This window comes from Thermobia domestica, chromosome 13 (genome assembly GCF_964235325.1).
Source record: "Thermobia domestica chromosome 13, izTheDome1.hap1.1, whole genome shotgun sequence".
Taxonomy (NCBI): Eukaryota; Metazoa; Arthropoda; class Insecta; order Zygentoma; family Lepismatidae; genus Thermobia; species Thermobia domestica.
The window spans coordinates 14,508,957-14,527,322 of record NC_137466.1 but is presented as its reverse complement, the minus strand read 5'-3'; the positions used below and the strand labels follow the sequence as shown (position 1 = coordinate 14,527,322).

Sequence of the window (18,366 nt, the reverse complement as noted above, 5' to 3'; positions counted from 1 at the left end):
TAACAGGCTGAGGGTAGCGTGACAGGTATGCTGAGGGTAGCTGTAAACTTAGCGGTACTGGAGATGGAAACTAATGCCTTAGAATCGGTTAGAACTGTAAATTGTGAGCAATTAAATACTTGGACATTTTTTTAAGAGAAAAATATAGACTAAATAATTCAATTTCGTACACTGGCATGGGTGTAATGCGTTTCGGAAGCCTACTGGATAAGTAAACTACAGGATGGGAAGTGTCTGAGCCACGTTTGCGCTGTAAGAGACATGCGCCCACGCCTTGATTGGACCCATTAATCATCAGGACATGCTCAGTATTAGTGATGGAGAAAAGGGTTAGGGCCGGAGGACTAGTGAGCAGGCGCTTTATCTCGTCGAAGGTGCTCTCCATTTCAGATGTCCAGACTAATTTCTTGGGTTTTCCAGCCAGAGCTTAGCCACTGCTAATCGGAGAAAAATGTTAGGGAAGAAGTTGCGGTAAAAATTGACACTGGCCAGCCATGATTTTAGTTCACGCAAAGTAGTCGGCTGCGGCAATTTAGTTATGGCGTCAGTTTCTTCGGAATCTGGCGTGACTGTACCATCACAAACAATGAAACCGAGACATTTAACTGTAGTTAAGCCAAAATGACATTTCTTAAGATTAAATAAAATGCCATGTTTCTGAGCTATGTGAAGCACATTTTGGAGCGTATCAAGCAGTTCATCAAAAGTTGGGGCGTTCATATAGCAATCGCCGATGTATGTTATGATACCTGATGGTGATAGATCTTTAAAAATCTCTTAGCACCCTCTGCAAGGAAATTGAACTGTTAATCGGTTAACTGAAAAGATCGAGTATATTCGAGATTTTAATTTTACAAATAATTTAAAACCGAGTATATTCGGGCATTATTACAATTGATCACTGTTGAACGGTACAAAGTTTACAAGCTCGAGTATATTCGAGGTTTTATTGAAAGTACATTTTAGGCTTACGTAAATCATTGTTGCCTTCAGTAAAAATAATCACACTGTTGCCATTCGTTTTGTTCCTAAAATGTTAGAAGATGTTAGATGTTAGAATTTAGAAATAAAAAATAGGTAAAAATTGAAACGCTCCTTTGGAAATAATTGGTAAGTTAACCGTGGGCAGAGATGTCAGCTGAAACTTTGTGGCTGGTAAGTCTAAATTCCGAACGGCGAATGCCGTTGCTTCTCTATCTTCATTAACCAAAGACAGCTGGTGGAAGCTCGAGAGCAAGTCCATCGAAATGTAGTATTTGGAATCTGCCAAGGCCTCTAAAACGTCGGTTAAGGGCTGTATTGCCTCAGAAATGGGATCACAGTGTTTATTGAGCTGGCGCAGGTCATATACCAATCTTGGGATCTCGGAATGCAGTTTGGGAACCGCTAAACTATTGTTCCTGTAACTTGATTCGGACGGCTTGATAACATTTTACTGTATAAGTTTCAAGAGTTCTTGCTTCATCTGAGGCCGCAGACGGTATGGAACTGAAAACTAGGGTGAAACAAATGGTTGTCTATCTCGGAGATTAAAAGAAGCTTCAAAAGTACGGATTTTCGAAAAATCTGTAGGACTCTAATTAAAAGAAACAGCGTTTTTGGTTAGGATGTCTCGAAAGTTGAGCAGTTGAAAGCTGGCTATTGATGTTAAACTTTTGAGTATCAATCAATTGTTTGAGTTAATATCTGACTAACAAACTGTTGAGCATCCTTAATGGATGGTTTATATAATTTTCAGACTGTGCTAATTCGAAGTGTCTTGTCGTCCTCGCGATAGAGAGTCCCTAAAACAACTGGTGTGTTTTTACATAATGATCGCCATCGGTTGGTCGGATTGACTAAGAGGATGGCAGAGCCGGAGCTGTTAGTAAGTACATCCACAGGGATACATCCCCTAAGGCGAGAAAGCAATGGTATATCTAATATATATACTCGGTATTTGGAGTCCAGTGGTGGAGGACTGTGGTTTAGAGGACAGACAAGAAATAGTTAGATCCAAACATGTTCTTTGGTCCATATTGCATACATGGAATGATTAAGAGGACTATTCACATCACCACAAATTACGTTAGTGAATTCACCCCACCCCGTCTTTTTTTCAAAATATGTTTTGTATCTTTATATTCGCAATATATTAAGGTACATCTATATACATGCCTATCTAATAATCGCCTCATGCTGCTATGGAAGTATTAGGTAGAACACGATTACTTCAGGAAAGAATTCTCCTATAGTCCGCGTCACCTGAATAGGTGTGTGGCATCAGCCAGTAAGCTCTCCGTACCCTGTTATTAAACCTTCAGAGAGGAATCTAATCATTCATAATTTATTTTGTTCGTATTTGTGGTTCGTATGTGTGTTGTTACTAAACCCTGGCGGTTTAGTAACAACACACTGCGAGTTTGCTGGCTAATGCCACACGCCAGTTCGAGTGATGCGCTTTATAGTTTCTTACTGTTCCATATTACAATAGCAACACACATGGCTACAAATCTACTTACCTTCCCTGCTGTACGTGCTAGCCGCATTCAATAGTTCACTTCTTTCCTATGTACACTACCTTGTTCGTCAGCCCCAGACTCAATACTGCACACACAGGGGCTTTGTAAGGTCAACGCCGATCATGCTTTGTTGCAGCATATCATTAACCTTAACTCTATTCACTTCACCCCTATGGTCACTTTCCCCCGAACTACTCTATACGAATATCGGAATTTGAAAATGTCAGATTTGGATATTTCTTTTAAAAGGTATAGTTAAAACAGTGGTGCCCATCCCCCCTTATGTCCATGACGCACCCCCCAATTGTCTATCCCTAGGTGTTCTTCCATAAAAAAATCTTCCTTTCGATTAATTTTTACACCCCCTCAAACATATTTATACAGATTTTTTACCCCCACCCCCAAATATTTCAATGACGCACTTTGCGTCATAGCCCCCCCTTGTGGGCATCCATGGTTAAAAAATAATGACATGAGTTTAGAGGTTTGAAGGGGCTTAATGACCTTTTCAGGGGAGTCATTCGAAGTTTCTGGAGAAGGACAAATGCTTCCCTGAGTTTGATATGGCTTTTACACTTTAATCAATAGTGTTATAATATACTAATGAAAACCGTGAAATTATACTTATATGATAGGGTACAAACTAAAATAAGAAATTCCTTATTCTGAGCTGAGTCTGAATCGAAGTTCACGGTCCTCCTCTTTTAGACTTGCAAACTATTCTATATTTAAATATCGGTAGTTTAGTAGAATGGAAATATCCATCTGTCCGTCGACAGGTATCAGAGCAGGAATGAAAAGAGACACGTTTAAATGGTTTTTGATATGGATTCAACATCCTAAGAACAAATTATACCTCCATCTCTCTCTACGCCAACCAGAGTGGTAGGAAACTATTCATGTTTCCTTGATGATTACTGGACAGCAGAAACTACTAAATGTAGCCACAAACTGTTTTCAAATATGAATTAAAAGTTCAAAGAATGCATTTCACCTCCATCCTTATCACACTACTTAATCCAGTGTAATTTCCGATTTCAACATTGATGACCATAGAACAAAAACTGTAATTGATGACGACAAGTGGTTGGTTCTTTGATAGGTTTTTAATCTGGTGCTCCAAGAATAGATTCGTTCTTGGCTCTAATCCCATATTGTAACAGGAAAATGTATAATCTACCATTTCGGGTTTCAATATTGGTCGCCATATAGAAAATATGGTAAAGAATAGTGAGACACGGTTTAAACAGGCCTTGCAGGCTCTAACGTTAAGTCACTGTTGCTGCTGATAAGGACTATGTCTGACTTTCCAGACGTCTTAGGCCATAACCGAAAACATCCTGAAAGTGATCTTTGATCTGCACAGGTAATTTGAATTAAAATACGCTTATTTCAACAATATGCTCCGAAGGACGTATATAATGAAACTAACCCACCTACTTACTATTCTTAATAGGTTCGATGTGACATGAAGCCATACAGACTTTTACCTTTTCTGAATCAGGAAGATATCATCATTTATTATTGCGGTTTTATGGAATGGTTTTACATGTTCATTATGAGTAGGACAGCGCAATTATCAAAATATTTTTAAAAATTCACATTTTAGTTTGGTCAGTTGTTACGAACGCTCATCTTCTCAAAACTGACAATTATTGGCGAAGGTAAGTAAATTTCCCGCTCCCACAATGCTTTTCTTTCCCTTAGTGTTGCGATCAACCATGAAATCAAATTCCAATATGAAAGATGTTCTACTAGGGAGAGTTTAAATTTAAATGCAATTACCTATGTACAAAAGTAGAATAGATTTAATATTTATTAAAAACTTCCTAGCCCATATAGTTATAAAATTCAGGATCAATCACTCGTCAATACATTTCAATGTCGCAGCAAATAACTTTCAGCTAAACTAATTCTCAACTAAATAACTTAAAAAATAATTTTTGACAGTGAAAGGATGTCAGTGAGATTTTAATAATAATCTTACCGTGTATAGAAGAGATAGAAATGCATGTTACTGAAAAATAAGTGTCTGTCTTCTATATTACTATACAAAAATGAATGTTTTTAATCTTCACTTTATGTGCTCGCTGGTTACATGTTATTAACTGAGTTTGCTCGATCACATACTATTGAAGAAACACGAAAAATGGTGACATAGTTAAGATTCTTATTAACTAAAAATTGCTAAGTTCTGAATATCGTAATATGGAAATTACTCTGTCTAAGAACTTAAACATAATTCAGACGTTTTCTTAGTTCTATTTTTATCCACTAGTTGACGTGGGACACGACGCTAATGTTTCTGCTTTTCTTAAACTCCTCCCACTCGAACAGTATTTAAACGGAGTGAGTTCCTACACCAAACGCAAGCAGAAAAGCAAATACATCAAGTGTTGTACCTCAAGTGTTATTATGGCCTTTGCAATCCCTCTTCAATAAGCAATTCACTGCTATCTGTGTCTCAAATGGACATCGGACCGGCAACGGCACGTATCTCAACAAACCTCCCCGCAACACCACACACACACAAGAATTTCCTAGGATACTTAACGTCTCAAAGAAAATGGTACCATTCGGCCTTATCCAGAATCCACCTGGCCAACTTGTTTCACAAAATGACTCCACAACAGCAGTATCAAAACCTGATACATGATATCCGAATGATACCGAAAAAGCTACCGAAACTCTCATGCACTGGGTTATTTATGTATTCAAGATATCCTTGGAACCAATCAAACACAACATTCTCCAGAAAAAACATACAAAATTCGCCGGTCATCTCCTGGTCCAAAATATCAAGATATGACCTCAGCCAATGGGAATTATTACATCTTCGAGCCAACACACAAATCATGAAACAAAGAAGAAAATCACAAAAAATACAACTGAACATAGCCCACGAACATAAAGCATCAAGAACACGTTCCTAGATACTTCTCAGTACCCAAAATTCAAAATAACACATCAAATTATAGCTATAAACGATGCGCTGCCCGAAACATACACTCAATGATTGTACCTACCGACCCGAAAGAAGAACAAGTCTGCAGAACAACAACAATATTTTCCAACAAAAAGAAACATACAGAACACATACATCCAAGTGATACATCTCCAAATAACACAAATGCTTGCTCTGGCGAAGTAATTGAAAGAGAGCGACGAATTTTCTCAGACAATCTCACTAAAAATTAGGGAATACACAATGACGACCTCTCACAAGCAGCAGAAGTGGTACACATCAAGACAGAAAACCAGTGACATACTCAATCTGCCTGCACTCCAACAGAAAAACTAATACAGCCAGTTTTACCGCAACCTTTAGTTTTAAAAAAAGATAACAGTAAAACAAATTTTTATCCTCCATTGGACAAAACAAACTCCCCTCTTTTCACATTATAACTTCGTAAGCTAACTTTTACTGATTGGTTGACTGAACGGAGAACGAAACTTCTAGCTAGATCTTATAATGATTACAGTTCGAAGCTTCTGTAGTTGAAGTTCAATCGTGAATGATCAGTTATCTGATTCTATCTTCTTGTTGGAGGACTCTTTAAGAGATGAGAGAAGATCTAAGTGTGATCTTAACTTATTTGTAGAGGAAGCCCATATAACGGCTGTGTATGAGTTCACGTGAAGACTTAGAGTTTCCTTTTACTTCTAGGGATTGACCTAAATGTTAGACATATAAATGATAACCATAGATAGGCTAGGCAAAGAGTCTAAGTAATGACTATTGAGTTTCAAATGATAAACCTAAACAATCCGTATAAAGTCATCGGTCCTCTAAATGATGAGAGCTTCTTCTAGCGGTTGTAATAAATGATTTGCCATAATGTTGTAACATCATTTAGTTAGTCTCAATCAAAAGTTTGGAGCTTCACATGTACTACTTGTCTTAAAGCAAAAGTAAAAATGTAAATTGAATTAGCATCTTATCTCAAACGTCACTCACTATTCATAAATTGTTACATTGCGGCTCTATGTTAATTACCATTATCGAATTTGGTACGTTTTCTGTTGTTTGTATATAAGGGTGTAAATAAATCATGTTTCATGCAAAGATTCGCCTTTATTTTTCATACAGAAGACCAAGAATTACATAAACGTCCAAGAACTATATAAACTTGAATGCTCTGTGCTTTTACGGGAAACGTGTCGATACCTACAGAGAACTCGTTATTTAGCATAATAGTGCTTATTTTTGGTAACATACAACGTATATAGGCTGGTATGTAAGCTATACATAGGATAGTTCGTAACCTGCAGTCCAAGTTAGATTATATAATGAATGGCCTATTCTACACGTAAATGTGAAAAGCATCTTATAATAAATTACGCACAGTAGAAACTTTTTAAACACAAATTTCATTCCTATCTAATGATGAGTGAGTCGTAGAAGGCAGCATCTTCTGTTTGGCCAGATACTTTATATATTTATTGAGGTACAGATGCGGAAAATGGACGCAGGATATATACTAGTGATAGCTAATTACATCCACCAGTGGCCCCATAAATCACAAGGAACGTAAACAAACACAATTGTGAAAATTACTGATCATGTGTTTAAATTTTCTCAAAATATATATAATTACTCTAATTTTGAACGTGTATCAGCAATAAAGGCATGCTTTTTTGATCACACTTTTTCTTAAATGTCATGATCTTAGAGGAAAAACATGGAGAAAAAAGAAATTTGCATTTGTTTGGGACTATAACAAGGAGAAAAACTGTGTTTCAGCATCTCAGTTTGCTTAATATATGTACTTTTAGTTTTACTTAGTACCTTATGAAATTCCTGTTCTGATTTTTTCTTTTTCCAATAAATCCACCAAAGCCATGCCACAGTTCTGACTTTTAACCAGAGATTAAAGAAATCACTGAACATAGAAATGATAATGATTCTGATTTGCACGAACTAGAAGTGTAATGCAGTGCAGATTATTATATTACGCAATGTACGATACCCTTAGGAGTTCTCGGAACAGAGAGCAAACACTCTGATGATGAAACTGGTTGTATGTTTGGAAATAGGTTCAGATGATGCCAATCAATAATTACATTGGAATATCATAAAGAAACACAAACATACATTTCGTCCTGCATGATTACTCTGTTCATAAACGCACCCTTTAATTCTCGAGACAACAAAGAAACACAAGAATGTTTTCCGAGCCACAGTTACTCAGGTAAAAGACATCAGCCCAGCTTAAGCCGTTGCTCAAACTGTTGGACGTGTTGTAGAATAGCTTCTACAGTGCAATTGACTGTTTTTCTCAATTAACATATGTTTGGCCATTAATACATACACCAAAATCGCAGTAAAAGGCCACAAACAATATTACAACTTTGAGAAATGTATCTCACACTGCGTATTTTGATCGGTGATTGGTAATGTAGCCTTCCTCGTTCTCCCATGTATTACGTGACTTGTTAAAGGTACCAGTTTAGGATATTAACTAGACGAGTCTCTCGGCGAGGAAGAAGAGCATTAGAATTTTTAATTTTGATTCATTTTTAATTATAAATAATATCCATGGTATTAATAATAATGTATTCCAGTTCTAAGGAGACTGTTTTTAAAACTATTATATTAAGGAATACAAAATCGCGAATCGGACTGATTTCCGGCCAGCGCCATACCATTTATTGATTGTTATGCACAGCACCGTTCTATACTTTAAGACTCTCTAAAAAGACTTAATTTTGTTTCAATTAGTTTTGAAAGGCAGTGATATCGATGTGATACCCCTCCCGTTGTTGTTAAACTTATTTTCGTTGGAGAAAGTTGTATGACATAGATAATCAGATGTCGTTACCTTGTCCTCATTTCATATCTTGCCTGAAACATTCTTCTGTACAATAAGAGGATTAATATTTGATCAAATTTATATAGTGCCCAAAACACTTTAAATGCTTTAAAGACGTTGTAAAAGTAAATAAAACTATAACAAAAAATAAAAACAATTGCTTTGAGATACACTTTGCTTTGTTGTGCCATAACATATCAGTAATACAATAACAACGTTTGATGGTTTCACACTCAGAATAATTGTTTTGTGTTTTATTTTCAAACAGGACTAAAGGGATAACTACAGAGGTAATATGTTGATAAATTTAATATTTCAGCTAGCCACACTGACTATACAGTTAACAGAGACGTTACAAAATAGTTTTAAAATGGTTTCTCCCAACTTGATAATAGAAGAACTATTGCATTCCTTTAGGACTCATTCTCTGATATTTCGATGTAGTTGATCTTCTTGATCAAAAGATAAGTTATCATCGATTTATTTGTAATGAACACTATTGCACAAAGTTTTCCCAATCGATACATATAAATTAAAAACTAATGTGTATTGGGAAAACTTGATTAGTATTACACAATTACAAAGATAGAAGCTGTATTTTATTTCTTACAAATCATGAGTTACAATGATATACAAATATTACTGTTTATATACTAGTTTGCAACTAGGTATTAGTTTCACTGTTTATCCACTCAATATATTTTAGGAGGAGAGGAATAGAAAAGTCAACACTAAGTACATCTGTTCTGTAGTTGAATAGTGAATAGGAACAAGCAAAACTAAATGAGTAAATTCCTACCAATACATGTTTCTTTAAGACTTCGGAATAATACAGCACTGGACTTCCTCCATCACCCTTCATAAGGAAAGAACAAAGAATTTATAATATATACAATCTTAAGAAATACTGGAAAGAAATCAATTATATTAACAGGAAAGTAACAGTACTGAAAACTTAATATCTTTGAATCTTAAATGTTAAAAATTTAATATCATATTAAGTCTCCAAAAAATACAGTTTAAAAATACAGCAACATTTAAAAATATACTTAACTTTGGAATAGTGTATCTTTCCAGAAGGTTTCTAACTTTTATAAATTACATAAAGAATCAAATAATTATAAGAAAAAGAGACAAACCAATGTTACAGCAAATACTGGAAACGTTTATATTACACTGGACTTGCTGAAAGCTTATGTGGAATTAGCACGGAAAGAATAGATTTATGGACAAATATTTGAAAGGTGTAGGTGAACCACGTTCCCTCTTACTATGTGTATTTGAATCAGAGAGAGCTTATAACGACCTCGTAACATCTTTTAAGTATTTTGCTTTGAAATAATTTTACTGATCGTATCTGAAGTCCTTAATGATTATTGAAGTTTCATTTTTTTCAATATTGTATTTTTTAGTTCATTCATGCTATTATCTGTTATAATTTTACTTTCTTTGTTCTAATTATTCTTGGTGTATATATAATATTATCAATTTTGTTGATAATTTATGTTAAACATAATTGAGTGTACTAACATGCACGCTCACACAAGGTACAATTAATCCTTAATCAGTATAACCATAGTCAATTTCGCACATAAAAGGAAAAAGAAGTCTACAAATAAGTAGAATTGAAAATAATTATTGAAATTCAGACGCAGAATATCTGGGAGTCTGTGGGAGCATAGCGATGTGTCTACAGGGAATGTGTCAGTGGATTACAGAAAAAAATATCACTAATTAACGTTTGTACAATTAGTGATATAAACATAGTGTATTATACCGACATGATAGAAGTTCAAGATATGTGAAGTGAAGAGTTCATTGCGCAACTATGTAAGGTTGGTTTGGGCGGAAAATGCATCGAAATTAGCGTAATCCGATGCTTCCTCATGTTAGACACTAGTCTGTGACTTTGTTGAACATGGAAGATTTACAATTAATATATATGTTGAAAGGACATCGCTATTAAGGAGGAAGAATACCTTATTTGTAAATAATAATTAAAATGATAATAGCAGAAGACGATAAATGAAAAGAAATATCGAAATGATGTTCACAATTATTGTAGAATAATGCAAACATTGATTTAGTTTGACTTACTAATCAGATAGTATTGAATAGATAGACGGAAAGTAGGCTACCCTTCTCTATATAATAGTAACACTAATAACAATTAAGTTCTAGACGTACACTAAACACATCGGGAGAAACCTTTCTATGATAATCTATGGAATATTCTACTTAATGACCGGTTAACATAAATCAGATATTCAGATGAGTGGGTGAGATTCAATCAATTTGCTGATGATTTGTCCATATTGTAAATAGTAAGTGGTGGGGGTATAATTTGGTTTTCCCTTGTGTGCATAATAGACAATTAGGAAACAGTTCCGTAATATATAGTTGATACTCATTGGTTGTCAAAATGGGCTAAGATAATTATTTTTGTTGCATACCTTGTACGAGAAACTTGAATAGATATTTAATATCAATGGATACCCAAAATATTCAACTTAATAATGATCAACAATTAAATACTTCTCCATCGACTTCTAATTAATAACAATATGGAAGTATCAAATAGAAGTATTAGTAACAATGAAGAGTTACATAACTCTAATGTAAATTTCCACCAACTTGAGAAAAACTTATATAATCACCTTGCGCCCTATATCTCTTTGTCAAAATCTGAAGCGGGGCATAGGAAAGAAACCTTAATGACAATCAGCAGAAAATTATTTCTTGCAATATCTCCTGAAATTGTCAAATTTACAACTATTGTCAGAAACTTAATTAAAACATAACTCTAAATCTGAGCAGGAAACTAACAAGTTCTTAACTAATAGCATTCTCTAAAAATTTAAATGGAAGGCGTTTATTCCTAACAATGTACTTTATACTAGAGATGTAGTAAAGGGAGTCGATACAGAAGTTTCAATGCTAGATTTGTTATCTAACATAAAATGAGATGTGCATCATAGAATAAGCTAACAGTTAAAGTAAATTTTGAAGTTTTAACTTAAATATGAAATCAAACCAGCGAGTGGAGGGAATTGATTGATTGATTGATTGATTGGAATGTCTAATGAGGATGTCAGATTCGAATCTATGTATCTCCATCACAAAAAGGCCAACATATGCCTCTCACTTCAGGGGCGGATCCTGGACGGACTTCTGGGGGGGGGGGCGGTGGGTTGTAATACTGATACTTAGAGCTGCTTTCAAGATTTCCAAACTCTGAAATGGGTTTTATTTATATATATAAAATAAGAAAGTTTTCTTTTCTGGAGGGTGATCGCCCCGATTGCCCCCTGTATCCACCCCTATCTCAGTTTAGATAACTCCCAAAATAAAAGCAATGACATAAAGAAGACTTGCAAAAGTGTACAATGAATACAAATCCCGATAAACAATAAAAACCTAACAAATTTTTAGAAAATTTGGAAAAGAGGTCATCAAAAAGCTAAAAGAATAAATAATAACACAGAACACATAACAAGGGAACTAAAATAAAAATATTAATAAATAACTCAAAGGAAATATTAGAAAATTTTAGCTATTGAAATCACCCCATTAAAAGCAAAAATGCTATCAGTAAGAACAGGGCATGACACAAAACCTGACACACTATTAGACAATTCTAAACCTTCTGTCAGGTCTTTGTAATCTGGACATTCTACAAGAATGTGCCGAATGTGCAGTAACACAAAACAGTCTCTATAATATGAAAAGTTACATCCACGCACTAAATAGCAACAAGTTATATGAGAATGTTTATTTATTTGTTTATTTCGGAAAAGCAACATGCAAGTGCCTTATTACAGTTTTCCATCGTTGTATGGTAATACACTTTAAAATACTTATACAAGATGTTTCAAAACAACACCAACAACGTTTGGGAGATGGTTCCTAACACCAAGATAAAACAAAAAGTATCGACCAACTGGGTGCACAAATGCTTCCTTTCGGAGTTATAGTGGTTTTCAAAGCTAAACCAAGTTTTCTTATCAGCAGTAAAATTGTCATATGGTTGTTAGCGACCACGTGCGATTTGTCAACCAGTTGGATGTTGCCGGTATTACAAAATCTTAGCCGCTCTCCCTGTCACCAGGGTAAGCAATGAAGTCTCGAACTATTCCTTCTGTGTGTTGCAAACCAATAAACAGATACATAGAACCAGAATAACCATTATAAATAGAGATAAAATACGTACACGTCATTCAACAAGTAATTTTCTCTCCTATTAATATGATAATAATAATAATAATAATAATAATAATAATAATAATAATAATAATAATAATAATAATAATATGATAGTTTTTACGTCCGAGCCGTTTCGGGCTACTGTGCATTTTCGGTAATGCTCGGAAAATAGAATAGATCGTGGACCGCACGTTGGACCGATATTGTATTTTTACCCGTATGAATCGGGTTTGCCCGATTGAACCGTATGAATAGGGATGACCTGATAATCCCGTGTGTCATTATTGTAAATGATGTGTTGTTTAACTTTATTATCATAACACAAATTGTTCTAATTATCATGTACGAACTCATAACGAGTCTATCGGGTCAAACGGTCCAAACAGGCCAAACACGGGTCAAACGAGTTTATCAAGGTCTAAGGATCGAGTAAACCAAACGCAATGGGTATCGGGCGGGTACAGTTTATCCGAAAAGTTCAAGCACTAATTATAGGTTAAAGTCAATACTTAAGAGCTCTAATTATTTGCATTCACTTTTTTTTTTTTTTTTTTAGTTAGCCGTCCAACGAACTTGCGGATACATAAATATAAATGCTCAAATCTAAATTATTGCATTATATTATTGCAATGAGCATCAACGTGATTTACTATTAGGAGTTAGCTTGATGCACTAATGTTAGTCTTTTATAAATATTATTATTATTATTATTATTTTTATTATTATTATTTGTTTATGTCCCTCATGCAACTTAGAATCAATCTCACATAAAGCACTACATCACACCTGATTGAACATTATTTTGAAAATTCTCACATAAATAGATAAAATAAACAATTGGAACTTAACACTTCAAGAGTTCAAAATATGTCCTCCTTTTCGTTTTCCTCAGTTTCTGAGGACAATTGACCTATATCGATGACAACATGATCTTTGTCTTAATCAAAAATATTTTGCAAGTCACGATAACTTTGTTCAATGTCCTGGGAAAACATTATTATTATTATTATTATTATTATTATTATTATTATTATTATTATTATTATTATTATTATTATTATTATTATTATTATTATTATTATTATTAGACAGGCCATCTGTCTATAATGAGAATTTAAAACCTTTTTTCTTAAAAAAAAGAAACGATTAAAAAGCATTCTATTAAGTACCTAAATCCTCATATGTATTAATGTATGCAGGTTAATATCTGAGTAATAAAGCTATCATTATTAAGTTCCTGTGTATAGTATCCTAATTTATAGTTTGTCCAGTTTTTATACACGTGAAGAATCACATTAGAAAGAAACTGATCAATTATATATTGACCTGCATAACTATATCTTAAAGTTAGAAATAATATACTTACAAGCAGAGCAGATAAACAGACAGAATCTTTATTACATATTATATTAGTTTGTTGTGACGCCAGTGATGAGGTTATGATGTTAATAAGAAGACGTTAATTACTATGTTATGTTCTGATTATTATCGATATTTCCATCTTAATCTATATCTTGTTTAACTATATCTTATATTCGATCATTGTTTGAGTTCTAAGAACAACTTTATGAATATCACATACATCTTTTTCAAAACCTTCTTCACGTTGCCCAAATAGATAATGGTTGGGTTGCAACAAGCATGTAATGGCCCCGAAAAGGAATCAAATAACTTGCAAATCAAATCTCGAATGTGCCTTATCGTCGTTGAAACGTATAAATAAATGAAGATGATGAGAAAGTTTAAAATAAATATGATAATAATATTATGATAAAATTAAGTATAATATATGTATAATTATATGAATTGTAATTTTTTTAGTATACGAGGTGCGTTCGAAAACTCGAATGATTAACATGTATATGTAAACGGTCCAGAGTTCTTTTTCTTTTTACGAAGTTAATGAATAAAAAGAAAAGTCCGACGAGCACCATAATATACAACAGTACATTGTATATTTTGTAATTTTGTAAGTACATTGTATATTTTGTAATTTTGGGTCATAAGTTATTCTAAATATGCACGATGCTGGCTGCAGAAGAAGAGAAAGAAACGTTTCAAATAATACGATTGTCGATAATGTTAAATAATGAGACTGGATCGTCGTTGTCAGGACAATAAAAACAAGATATAAATAAATTGAATCAAACTAAGGGACGGAATGTGTATTCTTTAATGGCTCAAATTTATTGCAAAAAAAAAAAAGGGGAACCAGTGATTTAATCGTTGTACATTCTTCGTCGTTCTCAGCAATTTGAGCTTCGCCCATCCAAAAAATGGAAAATTGTACGCGAGGTCTTGGTCTATACCCATATAAGATGCAATGGCATCGTTAGAGTTCAATGATCAGTAAATATTTGTGTCCAAATTTGCATGACATCGACCTGAAACAGTTAAGTTTTCAACAGGATGGTGCCACATCTCAAACTGCTACCGAAATAATCCATTTACTGAAAGAACAATTTCGTAACAAAATTACTTCACGAAATGGTCTAGTGAATTGGCTTCAAAAATCATACGCTAATGGATTATTTTCTTCGGGCACATGTAAAGCCTGTGGATTATACTGATAAGCCAGCAACAATTTACACTTTGGAAGACCATATAACTAGTGCTATTAACGAAATACATCCCGAATTACCTGAAAAATGGTTCAAAATTGAACTAATCGAATCCGGTTCATCAAAGCTATTCGTGCTGGACATATACCGAAAATCATTTTCAGGATTTAAATGTCAGAAAGTTATCCTTCAGATAAAAACAAAAGTGGTTTCAAACTTAATTTTTATGTGTTTTATTTCAATTCGAAGTTCTATCACTAAAAACAACAGCGGTCCTTATTTTACGACTTCTGAGTTTTTCTGAGTTTCGCCTTCTAAAATGTTTATATATCAGATTAAAGTAATCCATTAGAAAAATTAGTTCAATTAAATAATATTAAATCTGGGGCTGAGAAGTAAACTAGTAGAAGTCATGAAATATTAATTTCAAAGGAGAAGAAAAAAGTGTTTGCAAGACAATATTTTGTTGAATTGCGTCGATTGTTTATTGACAGAAAAAATGTTCACCTCCTGAATTCCAGTTGTCTACATCTCAAAACTTTCCTAGTTTCCCTCGTACTAATGTAAGTACAGAAAAATATAACTCAATTTCGGCCAAAAAGTGACTTGGCATAGCATACCTCTCAGCCTCAAAAATTGTGCCCCAGCGGTCTCAAGTTTTCAATGCATTTACAGTACACGATATGGGGCAAATTTCGAACGGCTAAAGGGAATGATACAATATCTTGTATTTAATAATGGAAGTAGAACCGCATCTATTATTGCGTAGTAGCGTCATGACGGCATCATTGAAGACCGTCATATTAAATTGAGGTTCAAAACTTTAATAGGAAGGGAATTATGTGACCTCTACCTTCATTTTGATGTAGCTTTCCACCATGTGAAAAGAGGGAGAAAAAACTTTTTGGTGAAACGCACATCCTGTCACGGTCCCCCATTTCTGAAAAGAGGCGAAAAAAAATTTTTTGGGCGGTGCACGTCCACCATTTTTTGAAATGAGAGAATGTAAGTCGTGAGTGGGGTGAAGTCGTTGAACTCTTGTGAATTTGAAAATATTTAAAATCCTTTTCGAATGGAATATAATCTAATTAAATGTGAATAAAAATAAATGGGAATTTTACAATTCTAACTTCAAATGCATGTCGTTGGGTTGACTAATTCGTATCGGACTTCCGAAGAAATATCAAACAATTTTCATGACCGTGTCAATAGCGACAACTCCCAGTCACTACCCGTCTTTTCAGGTTTTAGAAGAAAATAGGGAAAGAAAGAGTGAGAAAGAAAACTAAGAAGGTAAGAAGGAAAAGAGAAGGTGAAGAAGGGAAAGATGAAGATAGGAAATCTGAGGAGAACGAATTACTGGATAATTAAGTTGGTGAAGAACCTTGAATGATTTCTAAAAGTAGTTTGAATTCAAAATGCTATTGCTCGAGGATCAATATTGCAGGGATCCGGAATAGACACATGTTCACTCTTACAACCCCGACCTGGATCCAGGCAACTACACTAGTGGGAGTTACCCTGACTAGAGATGCAAAAAAGCCGGCTTTTTTGAATCGATGGTTTTTTGCACATAAAAAGTCGGCTTTTTTGGGAAAAAACGAGAATTTTGGAAATTTTGGCTTTTTTCATTTTGATGATTTTTCTGTTTAAATAGCTTTCTTATAGTATACTCTAAAGTTAAATAAGATTTCATGACTTGAATGCCATATTTCGCTCTAGAATTCACCATCATGATGGATGGAGTGCATGGTTTATGAATTAAAGTAAACATAAAGTACGTAGTATTTGAGGGCAATTTTAGAAGCTGTTTAACCTTATTTTAACTTCTGAATCATCCACATTTTTTCTTCTCTAGATCATTTCTTTTTAGTCATCCGTGTTTCATATCTTGGAGCTTAGAACCCTAGCTTCCAGCACATAATTAAATTAATATTTTTCAATATATCCATCAGAGCATACTTCCACATTTCCGTTATACTGTAGCTGTGCAATGATTTAACAATAATCTTCCGGACACAACCTTGAATACCATTTAATAGAAATAATCAGTATCGGATTTAGAAAAATATTTGGGAGGGTTTTTTCTGAATAATGTTTGGTTTTTCTAAAAATTCCTAACTTTTATTTAAGAGGAGCTTAAGTTTATGAATACAGTCATAATAATATTTCGTTTCGTTTGTATATTCAGCTATAATCTTTCAGATACAACTTTGAAGACCATTTTATACTGATAATCAGTGGCGGATTTAGAAAAGTGTTTTGGGAGGGGCTTTTTTTATTATTTTTTTTATTTGAGGACAGCTTGAAGTTTATGAGTAAAGGCAAAACTAATATTTAGTTTGTTTTAGAAATTCCGTAATTTCAGGGTAGAGGTTTCAATCCGAAAGACATCCCCACCCCTAACCCTCTTTGCAAATCCATCACTACTGGTAATTAGTAATAACAAAGATTTAAAAACGATTAGAAAGGAAGTCGGCCAGGACACACAGTACACACACTATCTCTACATTCACAGATGGGATTAAGAAAACTTTTGTCAAAATGGTCGAATGCGGGGTTGAATCCCGGACTTCGCGATAGAAGCGCGAAAGCTAACCACTCATTCATGTTTGTTGTGCTTAAATGTATTATCTCTCTCTCTTTCTCTATGGCCACAAAAGCTCTCCATTGACTTCTGTCCTCATCCAATTCAATCCAGTTTCTACTCTGTATTCCTATTTCTACTATGTCCATCTTAATATTGTCCTCCTATCTGGGCCTAGGTTTTCCTAATGGACGTTTCACGATTGGATTTCCAGTTAAAACTTTGAAAGCGCTCCTACTTTCTTCCATTCTGGCTACATGACCTGCCCACCTGAGCCTCCTAGACTTGATGACTCTAACGATGTTTGGTAAACCGTATAAAATTATGTAGTTCCTTCTTATGAAGTTTCCGCCATTCCCCATTCCCGTTCCTCTTGGGTCCAAATATTCGTCTCAGAATTTTATTCTCAAATAATTTGTCTGCGTTCTTCCCTCAGCGTAAACGACCATGTTTCACAACCATAAAGCATAACAGACATGATTATCATTTTATATATTTTAAGCTTTAAATTCCTTGACAGAATTCGCGACAACAAAATATTTTCAACTGAATAATAACAAGAATTTCCTGATTTCAGTCGGCATTTAATTTCTTTGTGGGTATGATTTTGGTCTGGTAATACTGATTCAAGATATTTGAAAGTACCCACTGTGTCGAAAGTATTAATTGATATTTTAACGCACTCATAATTTGCCATATTA

At 34.2% G+C, this 18,366-nt stretch overlaps 1 protein-coding gene across 2 annotated transcripts in view; it reads right to left on the bottom strand.

Annotated features, from left to right (window-relative positions):
• Positions 1–6,564: 6,564 nt before the first annotated feature.
• LOC145668022 (chymotrypsin-like elastase family member 1) overlaps positions 6,565–18,366 on the bottom strand; it is a 147,060-nt gene continuing 135,258 nt past the window's right edge. For both annotated transcript variants that reach the window (XM_081735487.1, XM_081735486.1), the window contains exon 7: positions 6,565–9,170. In XM_081735487.1, coding sequence (XP_081591613.1) covers positions 8,979–9,170 — 192 coding nt within the window. In that variant the 3' untranslated portion in view covers positions 6,565–8,978. The remainder of the gene's footprint in view (positions 9,171–18,366) is intronic.